At 44.3% G+C, this 27,906-nt stretch overlaps 2 protein-coding genes across 2 annotated transcripts in view; one reads left to right on the top strand and one right to left on the bottom strand.

Annotated features, from left to right (window-relative positions):
- Nucleotides 1–34: 34 nt before the first annotated feature.
- Nucleotides 35–27,522, bottom strand: GSS (glutathione synthetase). Its single transcript, XM_047069802.1, has 13 exons — nt 27,473–27,522; nt 24,626–24,760; nt 18,858–19,003; nt 15,929–16,004; nt 15,500–15,639; nt 14,703–14,819; nt 9,926–10,006; nt 9,746–9,823; nt 7,098–7,164; nt 3,685–3,879; nt 3,199–3,280; nt 1,587–1,776; nt 35–578 (listed from the first exon to the last, which is right to left on the bottom strand). Exons 2-13 carry the CDS (start codon nt 24,752–24,754, stop codon nt 455–457), a joined length of 1,425 nt encoding a protein of 474 aa, XP_046925758.1. The 5' UTR covers nt 24,755–24,760; nt 27,473–27,522; the 3' UTR covers nt 35–454.
- Nucleotides 14,802–27,906, top strand: part of MYH7B (myosin heavy chain 7B) — a 55,403-nt gene continuing 42,298 nt past the window's right edge. Inside the window, exon 1 of the mRNA XM_047069795.1 lies at nt 14,802–15,253. The gene's annotated coding sequence lies outside the window, so the exon portion shown is untranslated. The remainder of the gene's footprint in view (nt 15,254–27,906) is intronic.

The raw sequence follows: 27,906 nt of genomic DNA, 5'->3' as shown, positions 1-27,906 counted from the left end.
TCCCCCTCTCAAATGTATAAACCAAGGAATCACAGAATCAACAACATAGTTTTATTTAAGGCAGAGGCAGGGAAAGGCTATGCCCCTTCACTGCCCCTCTCCTACCTCTCAGTCCTATCCTAGGTCAGACACTGGAACCTGCTGAAAAGGCTGATGAGGAGCTGACAGGCGGTTGACAGGGTTATGGACCCTTACCTCAGATCAGCTCCCTTTCAGCTATACCCACACTCTGAGGATTTAGGGGCCTGTAGATCTCACCTAAGGGAAACAGCTTTTCTGGTCCTCAGATGGGAGAGCTGGAGAAAGGACCCAGCATTCACCCTTCCCTGAACAGAAGAGACCAGCCTTCCCAAGGTACAGGGAGGGAAGACCCTCAGAGGGGCTAGGTGAGGAATGACAAGTATGAGGGATAGAAGGTCTCTTGAGCAAAATCTGGGCAGGCTTGGCTGTGCCCTCACACAGGGTACGGGTTGTCCAGGACTGCCACTCCTGCTGCCACTCCACCATCTGCATGCTCAATGGCTTTGGTTCGAAGCAGATGTCCCACATGCTTGTTCATCACAAGTGTCTTTCCCTGCCTATAGAAAGGGGGACAGAAGACACACCACTCCATTACCAAGACTCAGCCCCACAGCCAAATCCTTCCCTGGTCCCACGTGAGCAGTATATGAGTGACTGACTACACCCAAGAAAGTGCTAGGATTTTATAATCAGATCTGGGTTTGCATTGTTTTTGGGAAATTATTAGCTCTGTGTCTTTGAGCAAGTTACTCAGCCTTTCTCAATATCAGTTTCCTCAATTTAAAATAGAGATAATACCTCTCACTTTGCAAGATGGTCACGAGAATTAAATAAAGCAGGAAAAGCACTTAGCATGATGCCAGGCTCACATTTCATGTTCTGTAGCTGTAAGTTTCCTTCTCTCCCTCTCTGTCAAGATGGCTATGGTGGTAGTTGGGTTTGGGGGAACATGGCAGGCAGGGATGCTGTTAAGTGGTTAGAGGGAAGGCTCAGGTCAGTAGCATGGTAGGATCTGATATTCCTACTTTGCTTGATCTTAGATTGCATATTTTGCAGGAAGCGGTTTAAGGGACCAGGAACTATTCCTTAAAAATTCCCAAGTGGTCTTCTCTTCCTGTTTCTTTAGTGCTCACATCCAAACCAGGGGCCACTCAGTCTTTCAGAGCCAACTGATTATCCTCTAGCTGGCCCACCCCACCTTTCTCCAGAACCCCTGGTGGCCTGGAAACTGGACCCAAATTCTCTTCTTCCCTGAGGTCTCCTTCTAGTCTAGGGTTACTTTCTCATCCTTCTTGATACTACTTGGAACTTCCTTTATAGCTGCAAAGCATGGAACTTCCTTTATGGCTGCAAAGCACTTGTCATCTGGGCTTCATTTGATAGCCCTGTGGGTGGGCAGGTTTTGGGTCCTTGGCCTCATTTACTAGATAAGGAAACAGGTAACATGGCTAGGGACTCGCAGAGTTGGGACTGAAGCCCAGGATTCTTGCTCCCTGTCCAGTTCTTCTCCCCAGGCTCACTTGGCTGACTGTCTGGCAAGGAGGAGACCCTCTTGACTGGCTCACCTGACATAGACTCCAAAGATGCCCAGCTCTGAGATGCACTGGACCACTCGGACAGGGCTGCCAGGCCGTAGCAGACAATTTCCAAAAGGCTCAGGTTCTATCTTCTCCATGAGGATGTAGGACGCTCTCTCCTCGCTGTCTTTCAGGTGCTCCAGGGCCTGCACCATCTCCTCCCCATATAGGTTATTACCTGCAATAACACTGGCCAGTCACCCTCGAGCCTCTGCCTACCTTCTCCACTCTGTGCCCCCATTTCTGTGGTCAAGGCAGCAGCTTCAGTTTCTAACTCCAGCTCAGTGAAGCCAGGGCAGGCCTGGCTCCCAAGAAGGGAATGTCACTTTAATAGGAGAGCCCTTTCTCACATAAGCAAACACACCTCACCACAGCCTCCTGCCTTGGTTCTCCTACTTGTCTATGGTTTTCCTTCTCAGCCTCCCTAACTGGCTCCTGCGACTCTTCAATGTTGGAATTACCAAGGAATCCACCTGCCACCCTGTTCTCTCCTCCATGAACACACTCCCCCCCCCGCCCCCCGCCCAGGGAGATTTCTAAGGCTCCATCTATATTGTATGACTTGTTAACTCCCAAATCTTCAACTTAAGCTCCCTGTTCTTGACATTGCAGGGATACCCCATGGGCTCCCAAAACAAACTCGGCATGTCCAAAGAGAACTCATTACTTCCGTCTTGAACCTGCTCTTCCTGGATCTTCCTGCTCCCAATAGGTGAAAGGCATCCTGACTCATATTTAACTCCTCCCTCTCCATTACCTGTCAATAACTCAGATGTGTCTCTTCAGTCTGTACTCTTACAATGTCATAGCCCTAGCCCAGGCCTCTACATTGCTCTTCTGGACAATTATACCAGCCTCCTCTATGATGTCTGTTGCCAGTGTCTCCCCTCATCCAGGACATACTTTACCATGGCTGAAACATGGATCCTGGATCAGATGTGTATCCCTTTCCTCCTTAAATCTCTCTAATGGATTCCCACTACCCTTAGGATAAAATCCAACTTCCTACATATTTTTAATGGTCTCTATAATCATGTTCCAAACCATCTTTTCCAGCCCAAATCCCTGCCTCCTCCCATTTCTCATGCTGTACTCCAGTCTTACCAGTATTCATTAATCTCCAAATGTACCACACTTCCATGGACCAGTGCCTCTCCTTGAGGCTACTCCTTCTGTATGGAATACTCTCCCTCCTTTTCCACCTAGTAAACTCCTACCTATCCCTTAAGACCAAGATCAAAACTCATTTCTTCTGGGTCTGTGGACAGACATGATCCCTGCCCTCAAGGAGTTCAAACCAGGCAGGAAGATATCCAACCTCCTGATATGCCCTACCCCACTTCCCCACAATCCGGTCACAGGCATCTCAGACTAAACTTGTACAAACCCTCCAGTTACGGTTAATCAGGTCCCTCTGTGCTCAATATCACTTGATCACAGGGTCTTCTGGGACTTGTCCAAGGTGAAGGCCTGTGTCAGTTCATCCTATGTCCCCTAGAGCCTGGGACTGTGCCCATAGCAAGTGTGAGTCAGCATTGGTAACAGCCTTCTAGCTCACTTCCCTTCCACTGAGCAGCCCTACCAAGGGGGAACCACCTACCTCCACCCTCTCTCTGGGGCTTTAGCACGAACTGGCTAGGGGCAGCAAGGGCCTCAGTAATGGCCTGGTCCCCTTCTTCACCCTGGCAGGAGGCAAGAAAGCAGTTACCAGCAGTCTTAAACCAGGGGCAGGAGCTGCGGTCCTGCTGGTTGTGCAGAGCAGCATCAGAGGAATAACAGGAGTGAGCCTAGATGCTACTATCTGGATGTCACCCCCAACAAACCCCTGAAGGCAGCAAGTACAATGAAAACAAGCTTTCTCTGGCAACAGTTCAGGGCTCCACAGTAGGAGGCATGGAAAACACATATAGATATTCCCCAATTCTTGCTGTCCTCCTCAGCTCCTTCCTCTTTCCACCTCTTATCTGGATCTCTACCTTTGTTGAGGGAGCTTACAATGGACTCCAGCCTACTACCAGCTCCAGCCTCCCCAATACATTGAATTCTGGGTTCCTGCTGTGGTGGAAGAAAGAGGCAGCCCACACACCATGTCCAGTGAGTAGAGGCCAGCAAATGTGGCACGGAGGCGGGCCACAGTCTCAGGCTGGCCAGGGAGCAACATCTCCAGCACACCCATTCTGCTCAGCTCCTGCTGCACCTTCTTTGTCCCAGCCAGCTGGGTGGCAATATCTGGGCACTTGATAGCACATGACCTCTCCAGCAGCAGGCGTGCTTCCCAGTTCTGCAGAGGAAAGAAAACAAAAGTAATTCTACTTCATTTCACTTTGGCTGACTTTTACTGAGCATCCATCAGATGCCAGGTATCATGCTTTCTTTCTTCACATTCATCATCTCCCAGGGTCATTGCATCTCTTTGTAAGGCAGATGTGGATTCTTCCAATATGTAGGATTCTTGCCCTCAGGGAGCTCACAGTTTAGCACAATGGTACATGACTATAATTAAAAGGGAAATAACAAGATAAGGGCATAGAAAAGTAGATGAAGAGGTTTGAAAGAGGTGAGACACTTGTGTATGAGCTCAGCTTCCTACTGTACTTCAAATAAAATCCAAACTCCTTACCAAAGCTCACAAGACCCTGCAGGATCTGCCTCCTGTCCCCCTTTCAACCATGTCAATTTCATGACCTCCCTGCATCCCACTCTCATAGTCCAGCCATACAGGCCGGTCAGTCCTCAAACACACAGATGTCACTCCACCTCAGGGCCTTAGCATTTGCTGCTTTCCCCTCTGCCTGAAAGTCTTTTCCTTTTGGCTTTTCCAGTGGATGATTAGATCCTTCTCATTCTTAGGTCTCAGCTCAAACCACCCTATTTAATGTGGGTTTTTCATAATTCTCTTATCTTTTCACTCTATTATTTTTTAAATTATTATTACTATTTTTTTAGTATTTATTTATTTATTGGGAGAGAGAGAGACAGAGTGCAAGCAGGGGAGGGGCAGAGAGAGAGGGAGACACAGAATCCAAAGCAGGCTCCAGGCTCTGAGCTGTCAGCACAGAGGCTGACACGGGGCTTGAACCCACGAGTGCGGGATCATGACCTGGGCTGAAGTCGGACGCCTAACTGACTGAGCCACCCAGATGCCCCTTCACTCTATTATTTTATTCAAAGAGTTTCCCTCAACTAGAAAAAAAAATTTTTTTCTGTTTTTTCTTACTTTCTGATGGCCATCTCCCTGACCAAAATGTGAGCTCCAGCATTTGTCTTGTTTCTTTTGTATCCCCACTGTCTGACACAGTGCTCGGTAATTATTTGTTATTGTTGTTTAGTGAAGTGAAATTTGAGTAGTCAGGTAGGGTCTGACAGGTCAATAGGGAAGACACTCAGATTAGCAGAATAATTAGCAAAAGCCTGCAAGTGGGTAATCATAGGATGAATGGTCTGATGTGCTAAGAGTTTAGTGTGTGAGAGGCAGGTAAACAGCAGAGGTCCCCATTCTCAGACACTGGGGGATAACCTGTCCTTGAACTCCAGACCACATCAAACTGACCACAGCAGGATAAAGGCTAAGGCCTAAGGAGCAACATCCACAACCACCCATGCTGTCCTCCCTTTGATACACAGTCCACCTGCAGCATATTTGCCTGGTCTTTACCAAGAATCTCAACCACCTTTGATGTTCCAGGCAGTTACTGGTGCCCAGAACATCAGAGATAAACCCAGAGAAGTACTCCATTTTGTTAAAAGCAGGGAAGCAAAATTCAGAGATGAGCAGGGGCATTCCCAACATCAACTAACAAGTCACTAAGCTTTGCAGATTTATCTTCAAATTCTAAACCTTGTGTGAGTTTCTCAATTCCCTAAATATGTCCTCCTCCTTATGCACAGACTTATTTCCGTGTTAGCTCAATCTCTTTTTAAAGTTTTGTTTTTTTTTGTTTTTTTTTTTTTTGGCCCCTTCCTGGAGCCTGGATCCCCCAAATCCCCTGTCCTGGAGCCTGGATCCATTTTCCCCATGGACAGTTTTGTCTTTTTCTAGTCAGCAAGTTTCCACCACTCCTAACCACTTTCTAGAGAAAAGGACCTTCTACAGAGCTTCCACCTCTATGGAACTGTTGGGTTCCTTATTCAGCTGGGTCTTAGGGAAAATCCTATATTCAAAAAATTAAAGATCTGGAAGGAGCTCCCTCATGTTTTGAGTATAGTTTCCTCAGCTTACAGAAATTGAGCCCATAAAGGGTCAGAAACCTGTCCATGGTCACACACAGGCAGAGCCAAAGGCTCATGACCCCAGGCATACTGATCATGGTATTTCCTAACTTATTTCTCCCAAGTGAAAGCAGGGCTTCTTAGCTTCTCCATACTATGGATTAGGGGCAGGCGGAGAACAATATGTTGGATATGCTAGTGGACCAAGAATCAGAAAGCCTGGGAACTCCCTGTGAGATCTTAGACAAGCCCCTGAATCTCTCCAAATCTTAGTCTCTCCGTCTGTATAATGGTGATAATTATATACCTCACACAGTGGTTATAAGGATAAAATGAAATAATGGATGTGGAAAGTAATTTTGAAACTACATGGTAGGATAGCAAGATAAGGTGGTATCATCATTACTGTCATTAACATGAATGGACAGAAAAACTTTCTAACACAGATAAAAGAGAAGTAAGAGTTGGCAGGAAGGAGCTGGTCAGTGGTATGGTGGAACTGGTTTGCATTAGCTACCCAGAGCTGATTGTACCCATCTCTGGGTTCAGAAATGTTAAGTAGGTCGGGGGCACCTGGCTGGCTCAGTCCATAGAACCTAAGACTATGGGTTAGATCTCAGGGTTGTAGGTTTGAGCCTCATGTTGGGTATAGAGATTACTTAAAAATTAAAACTTTAAGGAAAAAACAAATGTTCTTGCTGAAGCAGTGAAAAAAAGAAAAGTTGGGTAACTTGAAATCGGCCATGATGGGAGTATACCATAGAAATCAGCAAATGCTACAAACTGGGGCTTTCCCCCTTAAAAAGATGACTGTTTAACATTTGCCAGGGAGCTCCTGGGTGGGTCAGTCAGTTGAGCATCCAACATTGGCTCAGGTCATGATCTCACAGTTCCTGGGTTCAAGTCTCACGTAGGCCCTGTGCTAACAGCTCAGAGGCTGGAGCCTGCTTTGGATTCTGAGTCTCCCTCTCTTTCTGCCCCTCCGCCGCTCACTGTCTCTCTCAAAAATAAACAAACGTTAAAAAAACATTCCAGTATATCCCTAGAAACAATGTGAATGGCTGAAGCAACATAGATACCTGAGGATTCAGAGTCTAGAAGACAGTGTGTAGAGAGTGACAGACAGTAAAAAGCTTGTGGGAGAATAAGAGGTTCCAGCAGTAAGTTCCCTGAGGAAGAACTGAGGGCAGGGCCCAGGGAAAAACCCAGGTTATTGTGATGCCTGAGCTGGGTCTCCAAGGAATGATTTTGGGTCCTAGGAGGCAGAGAATAGTCTAACAGAATACCAACCTGTACACTGTACTGACTCGGCATGTAGCCATCCCGGAAATAAACCACAGCAACTTCCTGGCCATCCCTAGAACACAGAATGGAGAATGCTGCTATGTTAAATTATAACTAATAGAGTGATTCAGTATATTTCACAGTGCATCCAAATGAGTTTGTCCTCTTTGAAAGCCAGACCACACAGGCTGCTGAATCAGGGGTTCACTGGAAGCAATGAAAGTAGATATACATACCCATACCACTACTTCTTCCACTAAAAACATGAAGGTATGCAGTGAAGAATGCTTTAGAATATTCTAGATCTAGAGTCATTGTAGGAAGCCCACAGGGAAGCAAGAAAGCAACCGGAATCAAATCAGATAAATAAATTTAAAAAAAACATTTTTTTTAATGTTTGTTTATTTTCGAGAGAGGCAGGGAGACAGAGCACAAGTGGGGGAGGGGCAGACAGAGAGGGAGACACAGAATCCAAAGCAGGCTCCAGGCCCTGAGCTGTCAGCACAGAGCCCGATGTGGGGCTTGAACCCATAAGCTGAGCCACCTGGACACCCCAAGATAAATTTTTTTTTTTAAGTGGGCTAAAAATTACTGAGCCTCAGAATCATATTGCCATGCCTACCAAAACACCTTGCATTATACTACTTAAGGGCAGCCTGGGTGGCTTAGTTAAGCGTCCAACTTCGGCTCAGGTCATGATCTCATGGTTCATGAGGTCGAGCCCCTTGTCAGGCTCTGTGCTGACAGCTCAGAGCCTGGAGCCTGCTTCAGATTCTGTGTCTCCCTCGCTCTCTGCCCCTCCCCCACTCGTGCTCTGTCTCTCTCTCTCTCTCAAAAATAAACATTAAAAAAAAAAAGTAGCTGAAACCAGGCTGAGATTTTTTGAAATGGTAGGCGTAAGGGTGCAGAGATGCAAAATTATGAGTCTAGTTAAGACATAGACTTTTTATTTATTTTTAATTTATTTTTTTTATATGAAATTTATTGTCAAATTGGTTTCCATACAACACCCAGTGCTCATCCCAACAGGTGCCCGAGACTGTCTTTTTAACGTTTTTTTTTTTTGTTGTTTTTTTTTTTTTATTTTTGGGACAGAGAGAGACAGAGCATGAACGGGGGAGGGGCAGACAGAGAGGGAGACACAGAATCGGAAACAGGCTCCAGGCTCTGAGCAGTCAGCACAGAGCCCGACGCGGGGCTCGAACTCACGGACCGCGAGATCGTGACCTGGCTGAAGTCGGACGCTTAACCGACTGCGCCACCCAGGCGCCCCGAGACTGTCTTTTTAAAGACCTTCCCCTTTCTTTGGCTTATTTGATACTGTCTGGAAAGTAAATTAATGACTTTGTTATGATAAAAGCACATTTTGAGAAAAGTGGTACTATGAAATTTCATGGAGGTTCTTTTTTTTTTTTTTTTTAATGTTTATTCATTTAACATCTTTGAGAGAGAGAGAGACGGAATGTGAGTGGGTAAGGGGCACAGAGAGAGGGAGACACAGAATCCAAAGCAGACTCCAGGCTCTGAGCTGTTAGCACAGAGCCTGATGCGGGGCTCGAATCCACGAACTGTGAGATCATGACCTGAGCTGAAGTTGGATGCTTAAGTGACTGAGCCACCTAGGGGCCTTTCAATGGAGGTCCTTAATTTTAAGAATCACAGATTAGGGGCATGTGGGTGGCTCAATCAGTTAAGCATCTGACTCTTGATTTCGGCTCATGTCATGATCTCAGTTTGTGAACTTGAGCCCTGCATCAGGCTCTGTGCTGATAGCACAGAGCCTGCTTGGGCTTCTCTGTCTCCCTCTCCCTCTGCCCCTCCCCTGCTCACACTCTCTCTCAAAAATAAATAAAACATTTAAAAAGAAGAAGAAGAAGAAGAAGAAGAAGAAGAAGAAGAAGAATCATCACAAATTAAAAAAAAAAAAAAAAACCCTATAAAATTCCAGGTCTAAATATGTGTGTTGCAAACAATGCTACCCAACTAAGTGGTACTAAAGTCACTTGGTGGAAGCCCCCTGCAGGGGAGCACAAGGCCTGGCGTGGAACACAAATCCAGGCCCCATAATGTCTTGCCTAAGCTCAGAGAGCAGCTCCCAGATCAATCACAGAATGAGCAAGCTATTCCTCTTCCTCCCTGACTGCTCAGCCCAACTGTCCAGGCCTGATAGCTACCAAGAGGGGCAAGAAAGCTTTTAGGAGTCCAGGGACATATGAAAACCAGGGTTATTTTAAGAAGGCCCTTATCAAGAATGTTGGTAGCTCTGGGGTGCCTGGGTGGCTTAATCAGCTAAGGATCCGACTCTTGGTTTCAGCTCAGGTCATGATCCCAGGGGTCATGGGATTGAGCCCTGTGTTGGGCTCTGTGCTGAGTATGGAATCTGCTTAGGATTCTCTCTCTCCTTCTGTCCCTTTCCCCATTTGCACTTTCTCTCTAAAAAAAAAGAAAGAAAAAGGTCAATAGCTCTTAAACAACCTTTTAGAAGCAGAATATGACCAAGCCTTCTCCAGACTTTCCTGAGATGATGGGGTATTTTGCCCCTAAAATTCAGAGAGAAGGAAGCAAGCCATCACATCTCCTAGAAGAAAGGATTACTGGGGGAAATGGGTAGCAGAATAAGTTTCCTAAAGTAGTAATGCTCCCTGAACACTTACATAAACAGCCTTCGGTCTTGGTCTAGAGACCCCTTTTCAGAGACATCTTCAAACCTTCGACGGATTACGTGGATATTCCTGGGAAAGATGGGCAAAGGTTAGAGGTAATGGATGCTCTGTTCTGAGTAGTTCTTCACAAGCCTAAGGCCATTATCTGGAGGTCTCCCCTCCTTTACTTACTGGGCTAGTAGCTCATTCTCTATAGCACGCTGGTCAAATATGTTCCTTTCCTTCTCTTGAGCAATCAGTAGCACCAGAGCGCTGGGGAGAGAGTGAGCACAGTTGGCTGAAGTGACTACAAAGCTTGTCCTCCCTCCATCCAACAACCTTCAGGAGAACATACCTTCCCTGAAAGAGCAGATATTCTCTCAAATCAGAAAGGTCTCAGGCGATACCTGAGGCTCTAACACATTATTTCCCGAAATTAGGAAACTTGAAAAAATGGAGACGTCTCTGTTCCTTCTCCAGTAGGTAGATAAAATATTGTAATGATGTTAATTTTCTATGCAAATTAAAACTTAGATTTAAAATCTCAAAAACCCAAGATGACCTTTTCTTAAAACTTAATGATTTTAAAATCTTTCTGGAAGAATAAACAGATGAAAGTACTGAAGAATATTTTATAGAATAATGTGTGGGGTTGGAGGCTAATGACCCTATTAGTAGACTGTAAAGCATATAATAAAGGAGTGTGTGGTTCTTGCATGATACATTATAATAGTCAATGGAAATCCTACAGAACCCTATAGAGCCATCCATAAATAAGGAATTATCTCTTGGGGCCTCCCAACATTACTGTGATCTACACAGGGACACATTTGGTCCCACAGTATTAATGGTATCATTGAGGCTTACCTGACCTCTTTCTTTCTGCTATCAACATAATTCTTAGAGGAGGAGCTCAAGGACAAAGGAAAAAGTTAATGCCAGGAACTGTCTGTTTGGCTACCTGAGGGACAAGGCTTTAGATTCAGACGTGAATTCTAAACTTACTAGCTATGTGACTTTTGGCAAGTTATTCCACCTCTCTGAGCCCTCAGTTTGGAGTACTAAACTCCATTTTTGCTGTAGCCGTATTGCTCTTCGCCCATAGCTTCTTGCTAAGACTCTTGGGTGGCCAGATTTGGGCTTAGGAATCTAAGTGTGGATTCCTTCCTCCTGTAACTGGCCTCTGGTCTGTTTGTCTCTGCTTTTCTCTGCCTCAGCTGAACCTCTTGGACTACATTCTGCCTGACTCCTTTCCACTTAGCTGAAATACAGGTCCTAGTATGCCTCCTCTCTTGGCTTGCCTGAAATCTCTTCAGGGTCAGACATGACATTAAGCTGAGTCTTAGCTTTGAGTTGGGTTTCTGAGAGACAAGCTAGAAATGGTGCTTTCGTAAGCCATCTTGCCCTGAGACACCCAAGGGCCAATGGCCTTGCTTTTCATATTGCAGCCTGATTTGCTCTCCTCATGGGTGGGAAGGTGGCACCTGGCCCAGGCTGGCCTACCTCCAAAAAGAGGCGGAGGAGGGAGGCTGGAAGCTGTAGGTTAAAGTGGAACCGCATTCCCTGGTTAAGTCAGCCTGCCCTCTGCCAAATAATCACAGCCAGACTCAGAAAACATATTCTACCTCCTCCTGCCTTCAGTTCTGAACAGTATTTTGGGAACAGGACTAGGAAAGTGTCAGCTAAGGAAGGTGAAGTGGCAGTAATGTGCTGGCTGGGAGTGAGGACTCCGGATAATAATAGCTCCCAACATTTTATACCAAGAATCCTTCTTTCTTATCCCTACTCATTCTAACCACAGTCACTATATTTTGAAAGAGTTTGAATAAATGTCTAAATTGGAATCATAATTCATTTTCCATGCTTTTTTAAAAATCTAAAAAATTATGAGATAACCGATGAAAAATTCATCTGTTCTATCAGTGCTTGAGCCTGAGTTTTTTGATCTATACTATGGGACCATTCCTCTTGGAGGCAGAACAGTATGGTAGAAAGAATGCAGGCTTTAAAGGCAGATAGACGTGAATTCTAAACTTACTAGCTGTGTGACTTTTGGCAAGTTATTCCTCCTCTCTGACCCCTCAGTCTTCCCTTCAGTAAAATGAAACTAGTACTCCTTAAATGGTAGCTGCCATTATTACTATTATTATTATTATTACCACTACTACTACTATTGGAAGTACCACATAATGATCCTGAGTGAGGGGGTGGTGGTGGTGGTGGTGGTGGTGGTGGTGGTGGTGGTGGTGGTGTTTTTAGTCTTTCAAGTTTTTAAATTCCGGTTAGCTAACATTAGTTTCAGGTATAGAATCTAGTGATTCATCACTTACACACAACACCCAATGCTCATCACGTTAAGTTCTCTGCTTAATGCCCTTCCCCCATTCAGCCCATCCTCCCACTCCCCCACCCCCACTTCTCCTCCAGTAATCCTCAGTTTGTTCTCTGTAGTTAAGAGTCTGGTTTGCCTCTCTTCCCAACCCACCCCACCCCCACCATGTTCATCTGTTTTATTTCTTAAATATGAGTGAAATCATATGGTATTTGTATTTCTCTGACTTATTTCCTTAGCATAATACTCTCTAGATCCATCCACATTGTTGCAAATGGCAAGATTTCATTCCTTTTGATGACTAATATTACATTATATATATACATACACACACACACACACACACACACATACATACACACACACCACATCTTTATCCATTCATCAGTCAATGAACATTAGGGCTCTTTCAATAATTTGGCTATTATTGATAATGCTGCTATAAGCATCAGGGGCATTTATCCCTTCAAATCATTATTTTTATATCCTTTGGGTAAATACCTAGTAGTGCAACTTTTTGAGGAACCTCCATACTGTTTTCCAGAGTGGCTGCACCAGTTTGCATTCCTACCAACAACGTAAAAGGGTTCCCTTTTCTTCACATCCTCGCCAACATCTGTTGTTTCCTGTATTGTAAATTTTAGCCATTCTGACAGGTGTGAGGTGATATATCATTGTAGTTTTGACTTATGTTTCCCTGATGATGAGTGATATTAAGCATCTCTTCATGTGTCTGTTAGCCATCTGGATGTCTTCTTTGGAAAAATGTGTATTCATGTCTTCTCATTTTTAAACTGGATTATTTATTTTTTGGGTGTTGAGTTTTATTAAGTTCTTTATATATTTTGGATACTAACCCTTTATCAGATATGTCATTTGCAAATATCTTCTCCCATACCAAAGGTTGCCTTTTAGTTTTGCTGATTTTTTCCTTCACTGTGCAGAAGATTTTTATTTTGATGAGGTCCCAATAGTTTATTTTTGCTTTTGTTTCCCTTGCCTCTGGAGACATAGCTAGTAAGACTTGCTATGGCCATTGTCAATGAGGTTACTGCCTATGTTATCCTCTATATTTTGATGGTTTCCTGTCCCACATTTAGGTCTTTCATCCATTTTGAATTTATTTTTGTGTGTGGTGTAAGAAAGTGGTCCAGTTTCATTCTTTTGCATGTTGCTGTCTAGTTTTCCCAATGCCATTTGTTAAAGAGACTGTCTTTTTTCCGTTCCTCACCAGATTTTTTAAAGCATTTTTCAAGGCCATGAGATTTCATTTAATTCTCACTACCACCCTTTTAGGTTTTATTTTTATCATCCCCCTTTTACAAACTGCTGCTCAGAGAAAAGAACTGTCTTAGCGAAGGTCATATGCTAGGTCAGCAGAAATGCCTATTTGACTTTCAAAATGAGAAGCCAGTCCCAGCTCAGGCACCCCATAGTTCCTACCCACCAGTGCCCATTCTAGGTACATGAGTCTTCCCATGTTATTCGCAGCCTGGTTGGAGAAACCCTCTGCAGCATTTTTTTCATCAGTAGTTCCCCAGCTGACCCTTTCCTGGCTTCAATCTCTTAAAAAACACTTAACCAAGAGTTAACTATTCATCTTATGCCTTCTAAATATTCAGAGTCCGAAGTTTCTTGAGTCTTAGTGAGGCTTAGCAAGCCCAGAGAGGCTCTCTTAGAGGCAATAAAGTGATTAAGGTTGCAGATTCTAGAGGGAGTGGACTATGGGCTCTACCACCAACCATCTGACCTTGAGCCATTCACTTCTCTGAACCAGTTTCCTCATCTGTAAAATGGGGGGAGTTGGGTGGTATCTACCTTGAAATATTTCATATGAGGATTTAATAAGATCCTACATGTAGAGCGCTTAGCACAAAGTGTGGCACCAGTCAGTGCTCATTAACGGTTAACTATTAAAGCTATGTAAACATTGCAGTAACTATTGGTACAGTGCCGCCCCCTATATATACAGAAGTCACTTACCTGGCATCTTTACACATCTGGAACATGGTTGAAAATAGGAAGGAAGCAAAAAATGCCTCTAGGCAGTTACAACAGACACCACAAAATCACTAAGTCAAAGCTTATGCATTTACTTATCAAAGAGGCCCTCACACTCATTAGATGGTACATGACAACCCAGACCACTTGCTTTCCCAAACCATAGCAAATCAGAAAGGAGGTACAGGGATGGGAATGGAGGATTCCAAATTAAAGCACACTGACAGCAGTAGGGGGTAAGAACTGATAGTAGGGAGACAGGAAAACTGGGAAGAAAAGTAATAAGAACTTAAAGCCTAACAGTTGGGGCCATTAGTGCAGGCAGACAGCCTCACATGCCTCTGAGTCTAGATAGCACCTCTGTATTACATCAAGATACAATCACTAACAGTAATGCAATCATTAACAGATAATTGTGACCTCTAGCCAACAACAAGATTAAATTATAGTCTGTGTCTCTTATTTAAGAAGGAAGCCCAGAAACCCCTTTAAGTCTGGTACTTAAAAGTGTAAGCTTCTATTTCCAGGAAAAAAAATCCCTCATTTCCTAAAGATGTCAGGCGAAGAAGTTGTTTTGCACTGCACCCACGAATGCTGAATCTAAAGCAGGATTCTACCATTCTTTCTCCCCCTTACTTGGCTGAGCCGTAGAGCTCCCAGGCCTTGGTGATCCCCTGGGCCAGTCCCTTGCTGGGATTATTGGAGAGGATCTTGGCAGCTTCTCTGGTCTTACTCAGGACATTGAGAACATGTCTGTTGGAAGAGATGTCTTATTCAGTAATTGGATGGATCTAGAAGACCCCTCTCTGCCTGTGACTCACAGATCCTTACAGGAACATCACTTGGAGAATTAGCTGAACACTAAAAAGCATCTTATCATCATGCTTCTCAGGCCTGAATATACGGGGCCACCCAAACCCTGGCCCCGTGTATATGCCCAGAGCCCCAAGACCCTGTGTTTCTACTCTATACCAGCCTCCCTATGATCTGGAACGCCTTTCCCTGAGCACCAGTGCTTGCTATCTGGAATCCTGCTGCCAACCATCTGTAATCACAGCAACCTGGAACATCACTGCTGGCTGGAAATGGTTGCTACTAGGGTCAAGCCTTCCAATGGGAAGCCACTGATCCCTCTCTGCCATGGATTCTGACCTCTCTTCAGGCCTTCCAAGCTCTTTCTCACTCAGGTACTGTTTCTTCAAGCTGGAATACTACTTTATACAATGAGGGAGCAAGACTAGATGAACAGTGAGGTCCCTTCTCTCCTTGACATACTAAGACCTAATTACAAGTGGAAACTGCTACAGGAGAAACACATGACCCAGGGCCTGGGAAGAAATACTTGGAATTGGAGATCCCTGTTCCTGCCTGTGACTGTAGGCCTATTAGGCTTTCACCCCACCAGTGTGCCCAGTGTTGCCCAGGGGACCCACCGGTGCACAGCTGGGGTACGGGAGGCCAGGCCCCCAAAGCTGGCAGAGATGGTGTTGATTTCAATCTGTTTCAGGACTGGGGAGCCATCTGCATTGCGCTGGAACATGTAGTCTGAGCGGTTCAGGCCCAGGAACACAGTCTGTGGGGAAAACTGAAGGCTGAGTACATTTGCCCAGGGCTGATTGAGGGCCTAGCCACAGAACAGACAGGTAACATGAATTCTACATAGAGATCAGAGTTGCAGGCTAATGCTCCAAAACCTAGTGGAATCATTCTTTTGGTCATCCCAGGATTGGTCACTGATGTACAAACCTAGTGGAGACCAACAAGAGGCAGATTTCCATGAGCTCAGGGCCTGGGCCAATTTCTTCTGGTAAAAAAAAAAAGGGAGGGACAGGTCCTAGATTGGGGTGGAGTGGGGAGGTTACCTGAGCAATGCCTTCTTTCAGGACTTGCTTGTAGATGTTAAAGAGGCGAGCAGTGAAGTTGTCCCTTTTGATGGTGCTGGAGGAGGAAATAGAGCATTTTCTAGGCTAAATGGGATCTTAAAGATCAAATAGTTCTACCCTCATCCATTGCCTCCTGAATCTTGCAGTCTGCTGACCCAAACTTGAACAGCCACATCAACCTGATAGACAATAGTGGTTTAGAACTCAGGTCTAGAGCCAGATAACCTGGGTTCAAATCCCGGCTCTACCACTCACCACTAGGCAACCTTAGAGAATTATTTCACTGTGTGTCTCAGTTTGCTCATCTGTAAAAGATAAAAATGAAAGATGAAGAGGAAAATAATTTTACTTCTATCATAGAGTTGTGGTGAAGGGTAAATGAGATATTATATGTACAGAACTGAGCATAGTGTCTGGTCCTGAGAGAAACTAAGAAATGTCATGTGATAAAACCATTCCATCTTTGAATATCTCTGATGGTTGGTAAACCTTCTGGTCGACATAACATTAACTCTCCATAGCTTCTCCTACACTCTGGGACTTCCAAGGACAAGTCTTTTGCACCTCTTATACAGCAACTCTCAGAGATTAAAAGACAGCAGTTATGCTCTGTGCACCAAAGCATTCTTCTGACTCAAGCTAAATATCCTTTTTGTTTTTCTTCAGCCAGTCCTCATATGATATGATTTCCTCAGGGCAACCTTCCCTATCTGGATCAGATCCTCCTGCCATGTGCTCTCAGAACACTGTGGACCTCTCCTTTATAGTACAGATTAGTTTTAAGTTTCTGTTTTATTTCTGTGATAATTAATGTCACCTCTCCTCTTTGCCTATAAACCACATGAGGGTAGAGACTTTGTCTGTGGTAGCTCATCATCATGGCCCAGTGTGCTGCTGTGACATGTTATATGAAGTAGGAGTCCATCTAGTGTGGAAGAGGCACCCACAGGTAACTAACACCACACTTGTTGTCTGTCAAGACTCAGGGCAGTCTCTACATCCCTGCTCAAGCCTAACTCACTCTCCTCACTTGTTATAGTAGCTCAGGCCCATGTAGCTCAGGCCTGCCCTGCAGTTCCTCTGTTCCCCAGCCAGCTCTTTCATGAGGCCTTTCCCAGCCCTTGGTGAGGAGAGTCCCCAGCTGGGCTTCAGCCTCCAAGAAAGTTGAGACACATTTTTGCTTTACTGAAGAGGTGTGCCCCTTCAACCTAGGTCCCAGGCTGCTATTCTAGCACATGTGATACTAGGGCTCTATTCCCGTACAAGCTAGGGTTTGTGTGTATTTCAGAGGACAGAGAAACAGGGAAGGCAAGGTTGCAGACATGGACTGCAGGAAAGGTCTCCACATAATTGCATCTTTAGGGCAAAGGTCATAAATCAGGTTGCTCATATATTCTGCAATCCAGAACCAGAGGTACAAAAGCCAGGCCCACCCCGAAAAAGACCTGGGGGGAAGGTGCTGGTAGGGTTTGTACATTCATAACTCATTGCATTTTTAGTTTCAAGTCAATGGTTTCCAAATTTCTTACCATTATGATCCCTTCCCATATTCACCTTCACACCAACATGCACATTTTTAAAAGATTGTATCTCTGGGGTGGCTGGCTGGCTCAGTCAGTGGAGCATGCGACTCTTGGTCTCGGGGTTTTGAGTTCAAGCCCCATGTTGGGTGTAGAGATTACTTAAAGATAAAATCTTAAAAAAATTTTTTGTCTCTAACAAAATAATTGTTTTCTTTTGAAAAATTAATCAGACATGCAAGTATGTATGTCTAGTCTGTTTATGTATACACACACACACACACACACACACACACACATTTATTTATTTAATTCTAAAAGAATTTGGGGCGCCTGCGTGGCTCAGTCAGTTGAGCGTCCGACTTCAGCTCAGGTCATGATCTCGTGGTCTGTGAGTCTGAGCCCCGTGTCGGGCTCTGTGCTGGCAGCTCAGAGCCTGGAGCCTGCTTCGGAATCTGTGTCTCCCTCTCTCTCTGCCCCTCCCTCACTCATGCTGTCTCTCTCTGTCAAAAATAAACATTAAAAATTTTTTAAAAAATAAAGAATTTAATTCTAAAGTAAAGAGAGGGGCCTGGGTGGCTCAGTCAGTTGAGTGTCCAACTTTGGCTCATGTCATGAGTTCGAGCTCTGTCATGAGTTCATGTCATGGCTCATGTCATGAGTTCGAGCTGACAGCTTAGAGCCTGGAACCTGCTTCGAGTTCTGTGTGTGTCTCTCTCTGCTCCTCCCCCACTCAGACTCTGTCTCTCTGTCTCTCTCTCTCAAAAATGAATAAACATTAGAAAAAAAATTGAAAGTAAAGAAATTTCCCTTGTCCCAGGGCCTGAAGATAAAAAAAGGATTAAAGGAGAAGAGACAGAGCAGTGGATGGGGTGAACCATTTCAGGAGTTCTGTATCCTCATGCCCTGGGTGGGGCCCAGTCTACCCCCCCATCTCACCCAGAGATAAGAGGGCTGAGGAAAAGAAGTTAGAAATCTGACTTTAAACCCAGTAATCTCCTTTGCCCTTTGTCTTCCCTAAAACAATGCTGACATTCCCTAATTCCAAATAGAAATCTCAGTCATCAAAGCAAGGGGCCATGGATCAGAGAATCACATAATGTGATTGGAAGAGATCTTAGATTTACGCCAACATCCCTACATTACAGATGAAGAAATTGAGGCACAGAGAAAGAAAGGAATTTGCTTGCAGCCATATAAATGAGGATTAGAGCCAGGATTAAAAGCCAGCCCTCTTGACTTCTGTTCTACTACTTTTGTTTTTTCTGGGGGGTACCTGTCCCCAACCCCACCAAGTCAGCTGCCAGAGCAACATCTCATGGCTCCTCAGTCTTCCAGTCCCTTGGGTTCCAGCAACTCCCGGCCCCTATTGCCCCATCACCCAGTACCTGGAGAGAGTCTGCTCCAGAAAGGCTGCATTCTGGCTGACAGCATCCACCAGCATGTTAAAGTCCATCTGCACAGCATAGGCCTGCTCCAGCAGGGCACTGGGGACCAGTGAAGGGAAGAGCGTGAATGGGGCATAGCTTACCACCTGATCAAGGAGAAAGAGCGGGCAGGGGTAGAACACCTGTGAATGGGCTGTTTTCTTGTAAACATAACCCCATGAAAAGTGTAACCTACATTTATTGACACACAAACTGCCGAATAGTGGTTACCTCTGTGAAGGGAGGGAGAAAACAGGATGATGAAGGGGTATAAAGGGAACTTTCAGACTCTGTAATATTTTATCTCTTTACATTAAAAAAAAAAAAAAACAGAAGCAAAACAGCCAAAACAAATAAACAAAACCACAAAAAATTGAGCACTTACTGTGTACAAGGCACTGTTTTAAATACCTTACATGGATGCGTCATTTAACTCTGTGAGGCAGATACTATTATTATCTGTTCTTTTTTTTAATGTTTTATTTATTTTTGAGAGACAGAGCACGAGCAGGGGAAGGGCAGAGAGAAAGGGAGACAGAATCAGAAGCGGGCTCCAGCTAAGCTATCAGCACAGAACCTGATGCAGGGCTTGAACCCACAAAGAGTGAGATCATGACCTGAGCCGTAGTTGGACACTCAACCAAGTGAGCCACCCAGGCGCCCCTATTATTATCTATTCTTAATAAATAAAGGGAATTGAGTCTCAGATTAAGTAACATGTCCAAAATTATATAAAGCTGTTACATGGCACTGGGATTTGAACCAAGGTGGTTAGTAAACAACAGACACACACACACACACACACACACACACACACACACACACACAGCTCCTAGCCAGGGTCCTAAACCCAGGACCCTCGTGCCAGGAGCTCCCACCCCAGCCCCCTTGCCTTCTGGTTGGGGCAGAGGGAGAGTCCTGCTGGTAGGGCTGTATCAGAAGTGATCTCTGACCCCCAGAGTAGAAGTTAGGAGTGGTTTCTCCCCAGTGTTGGAGACAGTGACTCAGGTTGCCAGACCTGGAGTTAGGCTGCATTCTGAGTTCTTTCAACTTTGGCAGAACCAGGAAACCCAAATACCCATCTGGAACACTATTTCTAGAAGGGGATAATGCATTTGGAGATTCACAACAACAAATGAACTAGAATTTGGGTAGGAGATGATAAAATGACCTTGTGACTTATATTATGATGTATTCCTGAGTTTAACCTCTGAGTTAATATCAATTTACCATTATCATAGTATGAGTTTATGACATTAGAACTTGGCATTTATATATTTAAAAATATTTTTTGAACAGATAATACAAACAAATGATACAAAATTCAAGAGACAGAAGGATACATAGTGAAAAGTATGTCTCATTCCCCGATGACCCAATTCTCCTCCCCAGAAGCAAATTGTATACTAGTGTCTCACATGTCCTTTAGACTATATGTATATATACATTTTTCTTTTTTTACACACACAGAAGCACATGGTACATATATTGTTCTGTCCTTTGCTTTATAAATATTTCAGAGACATTTCCATATATGTTCAAATAGATCTCATTCTTTTTAATGCCTGTAGAGTATTCCATTCTTTGGATATAAAATTATTAATTCAAGTTTTCTTTTTTTTTTTTTAAGTTTATTTATTTTGAGAGAGAGAGAGAAAGAGTACAAGTGGGGGAAGGCCAAAGAGAGGGAATCCCAAGTAGGCTCCACACTAACAGCACAGAGCCCAATGTGGGACTTGAGCTCATGAACCATGAAATTGTGACCTGAGCCAAAACCAAGAGTTGGACACTTAACTGATTGAGCCACCCAGGCACCCCTGAATCTAGCTTTCTGTTATGAACATATAGGTGGTTTGCTCCCCCCACCCCATTACAATCAATGCTTCAATCAATATCCTAGAGTATATATTCTAGGTATTTTGTGTGTGAAAAAGTCCATAAATTATAAATTTATAAAAATGGAAATGTCAGATAATTAGAGTAAATCCACTTAAAATTTTCATAGATAGTTCCCAAATTACCTTCCTCAAAATCTCAGAAGACAAAAGTGAGGAAGGATATTTGTGAGAATAAGGTTTTTTCAGCTTGAAGCTTTTCTGTGTTAGGCTGGGAATTACTGCAGATTATATAGGGGGTGACCTAATACCCTGAGTGCATGTGTGATGACAATAAGGGCATTCCTTGGCTTTAAAACTTAGAACACTGCTTCTTCCAACAAGTCTCATTTGGCCTGAAAAACTCCCAAAGGCTTTTCCTAGTAAGACTTCCCTCTGCCTCTGTCCCCATGACTCATTATGCCCACTTGAATTTGGGATCCATAGTATACAGCTGTTCTCCACTGTGTATAGGCCAAGGGCTGAAACACAGTCTTTTAACTTTTTATGGAGACACAGGCACAGAGTAATAGTCTTCTACTCTGAGAAAAATGGTAGCATGTGCATGACAATAAAAGATCTCCTTCATAGTCAAAGAAACAAAGAGTGATGGGAAGAAGAGCTCCTATTTCACCTGAGGGGCCAGATTTTTTTTATTTCATGAAAAAAACCCCAAACAAACATTGGGCCTCACATTTTAAAGACACTGGTGAAAAAACTGTTAACAATGCTTGTCTCTGGGGAAGGAAACAGTGGCTAGAGGGAGGAGACTTATTCTACACTGAATTCCCTTTAAATTTTGTAGCCTGTTCATGTTTTTGTTTTTGTTTTTGTTTTAATTAACTCCCTAAATCTGCAGGAACCAGCTATTAATTCTGCACTTGGTTTGTCACCCCTACCTACAGGATAAAGTTCATGTTCCTCTTCCTCCCAGTATCCAAAGCCTCTTGATTATCTGACTTCGACCTGTCTTCTGTCCCATATTCAGCTGCATTCTCTTGAACATTTTGTGCCTTTTCCTATTTTAGACCCTCTGTTATGCTGTTCTTTTCTATTTATTTTTTAAGATCTAGTTCAAATACAACTGATGAGTTGCTCCTTCGTCTAGGTGTCCCATACAGTTTCCTGAGAGAGGCAGTAAAGAATGGAAGTTCAGAGCATGAAGTCAGGTGGCAAACTCTTTGGGTTTGAATTCTGGCTTTGCCAATTACACAACCATTTGAATGACCTCAGGCAAGTTACTTTACCTTTCTGGGCCTTGGTTTCCTCATCTCTGTTGTGAAATTTAAACGAGTTAGTGATTTCAAGCTGTTAGAATAGTGCCTGGCACATAGTCAATAATAAACAGTAGCTAATATTGTGCAGCAGGCTATCTATGTTTCCTCATAGAACTGACATTTAATTTTGTCTTGTGGCACATTCTCCAACTAGACCATGTGCTTTAGTGGCCAGAGTCTCTGGCTGACTCACCTGTGTCCTCAGTGCCTAGAATGGCCTGGCATAAAACAGGCACCTGACAAAGATTTGGACTGAAATCTCTTTCTCTTTCTCACATCCATACACATACACATATTTCCTGTCTTTTTTCTTTTTGATGTTTATTTATTTATTTATTTATTTATTTATTGAGACAGAGAGAGAGAGAGCAAGCATGAGTGGTGGAAGGGCAGAGAGAGATAGAGACAGACAGAATTCCAAGCAGGCTCTACACTGTCAGCACAGAGCCTGACATGGACCTTCAATCCACAAACCCAACAGTGAGATCATAAGCTGAGCCAAAATCAAGAGTCGGACGCCTAACTGAGCCACCCAGGTGCCCCATTTCCCGTCTTTTTTCTCTGAATTGGGAATCTCACTGAGGACTATGTCTTTTCTAGGCTCCATTAACTTCCAGAAAGACCAAGTGTTGGACCTTCACACAATACCTATTGATTAATAGAACAAAAAAGTCTTGGAGGGGAAAATGCTTAATCCTGGGTTCAGACAAACAGTTCACATAATGTAAAGTTCACAAAGCAAGCAATTATATTCCCAAAGCCAGAGGCAGACCTTCCACAATATCAGCCTACCTTAGGTAACAGCCATTCTCATTCACTCAGGCCTCAGCAAATATTTATGAGTCTGGACTCTCCACCAGGCCCTTAACTTAGTAAAAAAAAAAAGATGGTGGCAGCTCTTTAGTTACTCATATGGATTGTCACAAGGTATACTAGTAAGTAAAAAGAAAAAAGCAAGGCACAAAAGAGTTTGTCTAGGATGCTTCTTTGTGTAAACAGTGGGAAAAAGGAATATATACTTTTTTTGTTATGAGTAAACTATAGTAAACTATATAAAAGAATAAACAAAAACACTAAAACACAGCTTGTCTTCAGGTCAGGAGAACCGGATGGCTAGGGAATATAGAAGAGAGGGTTAAACTCTAAACTCTTTGTCCTTTGAATTTTGAACTATGACAATGTCTTACCAGTCACAAAATAAAAACTTTTTTTTTTTTTTTTTTTAAGGATGAGACTTTTAAAAAATGTGGTTTGGACTTAGCATTTCTACTTTTAAAAGCATCAACCCTACAGAAGTACCCAAACAGGCGTGTATGTAGCTGTTCCCTATAATGCTGTTTATAATCATAAAACATTAGAAATCAGGGGTACCTGGGTGGCTCAGTCAGTTAAGTGTCCAAGTCTTGATTTCGACTGAGGTCATGATCTGACCGTTCATGGGTTGAAGCCCCTCATCAGGTTCTGCGCTGACAATGCAGAGCCTGCCTGGGATTCTCTCTCTCCCCCTCTCTCTGCCCCACCCCTGCTCAAGCTCTCTCTCTCTCTCAAATAAATAAACTTAAAAAAAAAAAGGGCATTAAAAAAACACGTTAAAAATCACCTAAATAAAGTTAAAATGTGATTCATCTATATATGGAACACTGTATCAGAATGAAGCTAATCCTAATGGAGGGAGTTGTAAAGAGTTCAACCGCAGATTGTTAAATGAAAAACAAAAACACAATCACAAAATAATCTGCATGATCTGTGTGATCCAATTTGTGTTTTAGAAAACCATATATTTTGGGGCACCTGGCTGGCTCAGTTGGAAGAGCATGTGACTCTTGATCTGAGGGTCATGGGTTTGAGCCCCACATTAGATGTGGAGGTTACTTTAAAAAAAAAAACTTAAAAGGGGCACCTGGGTGGCTCAGTCGGTAAGCGTCCAACTTCAGCTCAGGTCATGATCTCACAGTTCGTGAGTTCGAGTCCCCCGTTGGGCTCTGTGCTGACGGCTTGGAGCCTGGAGCCTGCTTCAGATTCTGGGTTGCCCTCTCTTTCTGCTCCTCCCCCACTCACACTCTCTCAAAAATAAAAACATTTTAAAAAAAACTTAAAAAGAAAAGAAAATCATATATTTCTTTATATACACATATATGTATATAAATGCACAGAGAAGGATGTACACAGACCAGTTGTACAGATATACTCCCCCTCTGCAGTGTGATTAGGTAGTCTTAAAAAATAATAGCTCACTGGACAAAGTGTTTCACATGAATTATCTTCTCATTCTCTTACCAACTTGAAGAGGCAGGTCCCATTATTATCCCTTTTTTATTCTATGAAGAAACTGCAGCTGAGAGAGGTTATGTAACTTACCTAAGTCATACTAGAAACCCCAGACTTAAATTTTATGATTACTCTCAGCAGGCTTTTTACATATATCTAGAGATCAATTTTAGTTATTGACAAAGATAAAATAAAGCAAAAACATGTCTCGACCTAAAGGAGCTGCTTTTAGCCTGGCAGGGACCAGAAAGTGAGCATTAGGATCCAGAGCAGTGTCGTCAGTGCTTGTGAGGAGGGGTCAAGGGCTTACATCGGAGGAACTGGGCTCCTGCAAGGTCCTCAGCAGCACTCCCTCAGCCAGGGCCCGGTCCACAGCCTGCCGTGCCAGCTCCTCCAGCTGCTGCTCATCCTGCAAGAGGCTCCCCCAGCCGGTGGCCATCCCAACCTGCAACAGGAGAGGGGAATGATTGGTGATGGGTTGCCTGGGGCCCACCCAGAAACCAATGAAACTGGCAGTGTGGTACAGGGGAGTGAACACTGGATGGCAGCTCTCAACTTCCATGAGTGCAAAATGGAAAGCCTGACAAAGCATTTCCACTGCCAGTCTCTTGGTTCCTAATACAATGATGGCATTATTCTTACAGTAAGGAAGTGGAATCTCAGACTGGTAAAACCTGGATTTGAACCCAGGTCTCAGGACTCCCAGCCCAGGCCTTTTACTTTGGAGAAAGAGGCACTAATGTCATATGTGATTGGGGCAAGTTCCTTCCCCTCACAGAGTTGCAGATTCTCTACCTGTGAAACAAGGGGTATGAGGTAGACCAGTGGTTTCCAAATCTGGCTAAATATTCTGGGGAGCCTGGTAAAGAATACAGATTCCTGGGCTCCACTCAGAGATTCTCATGCAAGAGGTCTGATGAGTGGAGGGAAGGGCTGAAGCTCTGTATTTTTAACAAATTTAAAATCACTGCAAGAGAGTATTAATTCCCCTTCTAGCTCCAACAACCCAGGTCAGCAAATCTCAAATTATGTGGGGGGTGGGAGTAGGAGGATCCCTTTGTAGAATACTATGAAATGCAGATAAGGTGAACTCCTCCCTCACACTAAGCAGAAGCAAGCTCATTAGCAGGACATGATTACATTCCCTATATGGACATCTATCATCACAGCAGCAAGACAAAATATTTTTGAGAAATCACATTAGCAGAATAGAAATAACTGAAACCCAAGTGCCCAATGTAATAGGATGAGGAGTCCAACTGGCTGCCCAGAGACACACAGATATGAACCAATTAACACCATGATACTAATTTTGCAGCAGGCCTCAGGGATTTAAGAAGATCTGAATAAAAATCTGGAAACACCAGTTATTAATTTTGGTTTGCCCTACTGTCATTTGATTTTAGGAAAAGAACATGGCTACCCAGCTCAGTTGTCCCCAGAAAGGGAGCTAGAGAACAAGTAACAAACTAGAGAACAACATTCAGTTCCATCTCCTTCCCCTTATAACAAAATTGGTGCGAAACCAATTATGAAAGTCTGTTGGCCTCAGCACAACGTTTTCAAAGAATGACCATGTAATTTCAAGAGGATCCTAACAACATTTCTGTCCAATGAGACACAGATAAGGGCTCTACGACTATAGAGTCATAGTAGAGCCCTGGGGTCAGTCAGATATGGGTTTGAGCCCATAATATTACTTCCTTCATAAATAAGGTCCCCATGTGAATTAAATGAGAAAAATCTGTGTGTAGTTCCTCAGCAGGGTTTGTAGCTCTATACATGGGAGCTTCTTTTTGGCTATACCCACTTTACAGGTGGAAGACTTGTCAGGAGGTCACACAGCAGGCTGGTGGCAGAGCCAGGACAAGAACCTATGACTGACATTAGAGCAATGGAACCCTCCATTAGCCCCCATCTCTTAACATCTCTGGGATTCCAGCATCTCTGCCTGCGGTTGGGCTTTTGTCTACTTGGTAAACACTGAATGGCATCTACTGCCACGCCCTTGACTAGGTACTGAGGATACAAAGAGATAAAACATAAAGATAATCACTATGTAAAGTGCTGATTGGGCCCTTTGTTTTTCTCATTCTATAGTCTCAACCCTGTGGCTTTGTTTGTTTTGCTGAGGACATTCAAATCTATACTTTCACAGTGGTGCTTTCCTGACTTCCAAACTAATAACCAACTGCTTACTGGGAGTCTCCACAGAACCAGAATAGAATTTGTCGTCTCCCCACAAATCTGCTCCTCCTCTGATGAACCCCACTCAGGCACTCAAGCCTTGTACACACTTCTCTCCAACACCCCAGTCTCCCCAAATCCTGTAGTTTTTATTAAATATAGATTGCTTTGAATTCCTCTATTTGTCTCCACCTCCACTGTCAGATGCCTGTTCCAGCTACCATCATCTCCCTGGGCGCTAAACAGACTCAAGAGTGAGGTTATCCCCAGTAACCAAGATACACAAGCCTCTCTCCAGCTCCCAGGCTTGGCACGTGCTGTAGTCTCTTTTTGGAACACTCCCCACCACTCCTGACCAGGGTTCACGTGTGTGTTTCAGAAGCTGTCCCTGTTCTCCGCCCAGGGCTTCTACAGCTCATTAGTTACCCCTGTACCATAGGAATTGTTGTGTATCTTGGTCACTTCTCTACCTCCAGCACCTACTACTGTATTCAATGAATGTTAAATGAATGGATGATGAGTGAAAGACGGGCCAGATCTTAAAATGCCCACAAGAAAACCCAGTCGGACTTTATCCTGAGGGCGAGGCCAGTGTCTGCATGAGGCTCGGGGTATAAACACCCGTCTCCTGCCCAGGCTTGCCCAACTTCATGGGCCCGTTCACTCCCATTCTAGACAAAGTTTGGTTCTAATCGCTCCCAGTTTCTTTCTTTTTTTAATTCCGGCTCTGGCTCACTGGCACGGTGTCCCCGACACCGGCCCGATCTGGAATCAGGAGATCTGGGAAATCTGGGATCCACAATCACCAGCCCAACCCCCTCAATGGTCACCAGTTTCCCCTTCCCTGCAAAGGGCATGAGCTGCAACATCTCCTAGCCTTCAGGATTCCAATAGCTGGCCAGAACCCTCCCTCACATCCTCCCGAAGAAGCTTGGCCCTTGCCGGCCGCCGTTGCCTTTCCCCAACCTACTGGTTCGTCGTCCTGCCGCGCACGGTACTCAAGCCCCTCGCGCTGTAACCCAAGGTCTAGGGGGCGGGGCCTCGATGCGACCCAACGCGTTTGCGCAGACCGCGCCAGTGGGGTATAAAGGGCAGGGCGGGGGCGGAGACGTGCCTGTGGAGCTGGACGGCGACCGGCAAGGGTCAGTCCGTACGTGAGCAGCCTTGCCGTTAAGGGTTCCTCGGTTGGATCCAGAGAGAGGACTTGGGAAGGAGGGGAGGAGTTAGGCTGGGTCAGCGAGGAGTTACGGGTTTGCAGAGCTAGTGGGATGTCAGATCTGGTGACGTCCAATTTAAGATGAGGAAACTGATACCCAGAATGGGGCAGTCACTGCCTCAGGGACACATGGTGGGGGTAGGTGTGATAAGGGAGGCCCAGAAAAGGGACAGAGACCCCAGCGCAGG

Source organism: Lynx rufus, unplaced genomic scaffold, assembly GCF_022079265.1.
Source record: "Lynx rufus isolate CCGP_SWC_20201006 ecotype Redwood Valley unplaced genomic scaffold, mLynRuf1.p SCAF_8, whole genome shotgun sequence".
Lineage (NCBI taxonomy): Eukaryota > Metazoa > Chordata > Mammalia > Carnivora > Felidae > Lynx > Lynx rufus.
The sequence above is the reverse complement of the archived record's forward strand: the minus strand, read 5'-3'. Positions and strand labels throughout refer to the sequence as shown.

Excerpts from the sequence above, each read along its gene's own strand:
- GSS (XM_047069802.1), bottom strand. The coding sequence starts at position 24,754 with ATGGCCACCGGCTGGGGGAGCCTCTTGCAGGATGAGCAGCAGCTGGAG. Across the intron at positions 16,005-18,857 it reads CTGGAGCAGACTCTCTCCAG|CACCATCAAAAGGGACAACT; the intron begins GTACTGGGTGAT and ends TTCCTCCTCCAG. Across the intron at positions 15,640-15,928 it reads TGAAAGAAGGCATTGCTCAG|ACTGTGTTCCTGGGCCTGAA; the intron begins GTAACCTCCCCA and ends TTTTCCCCACAG.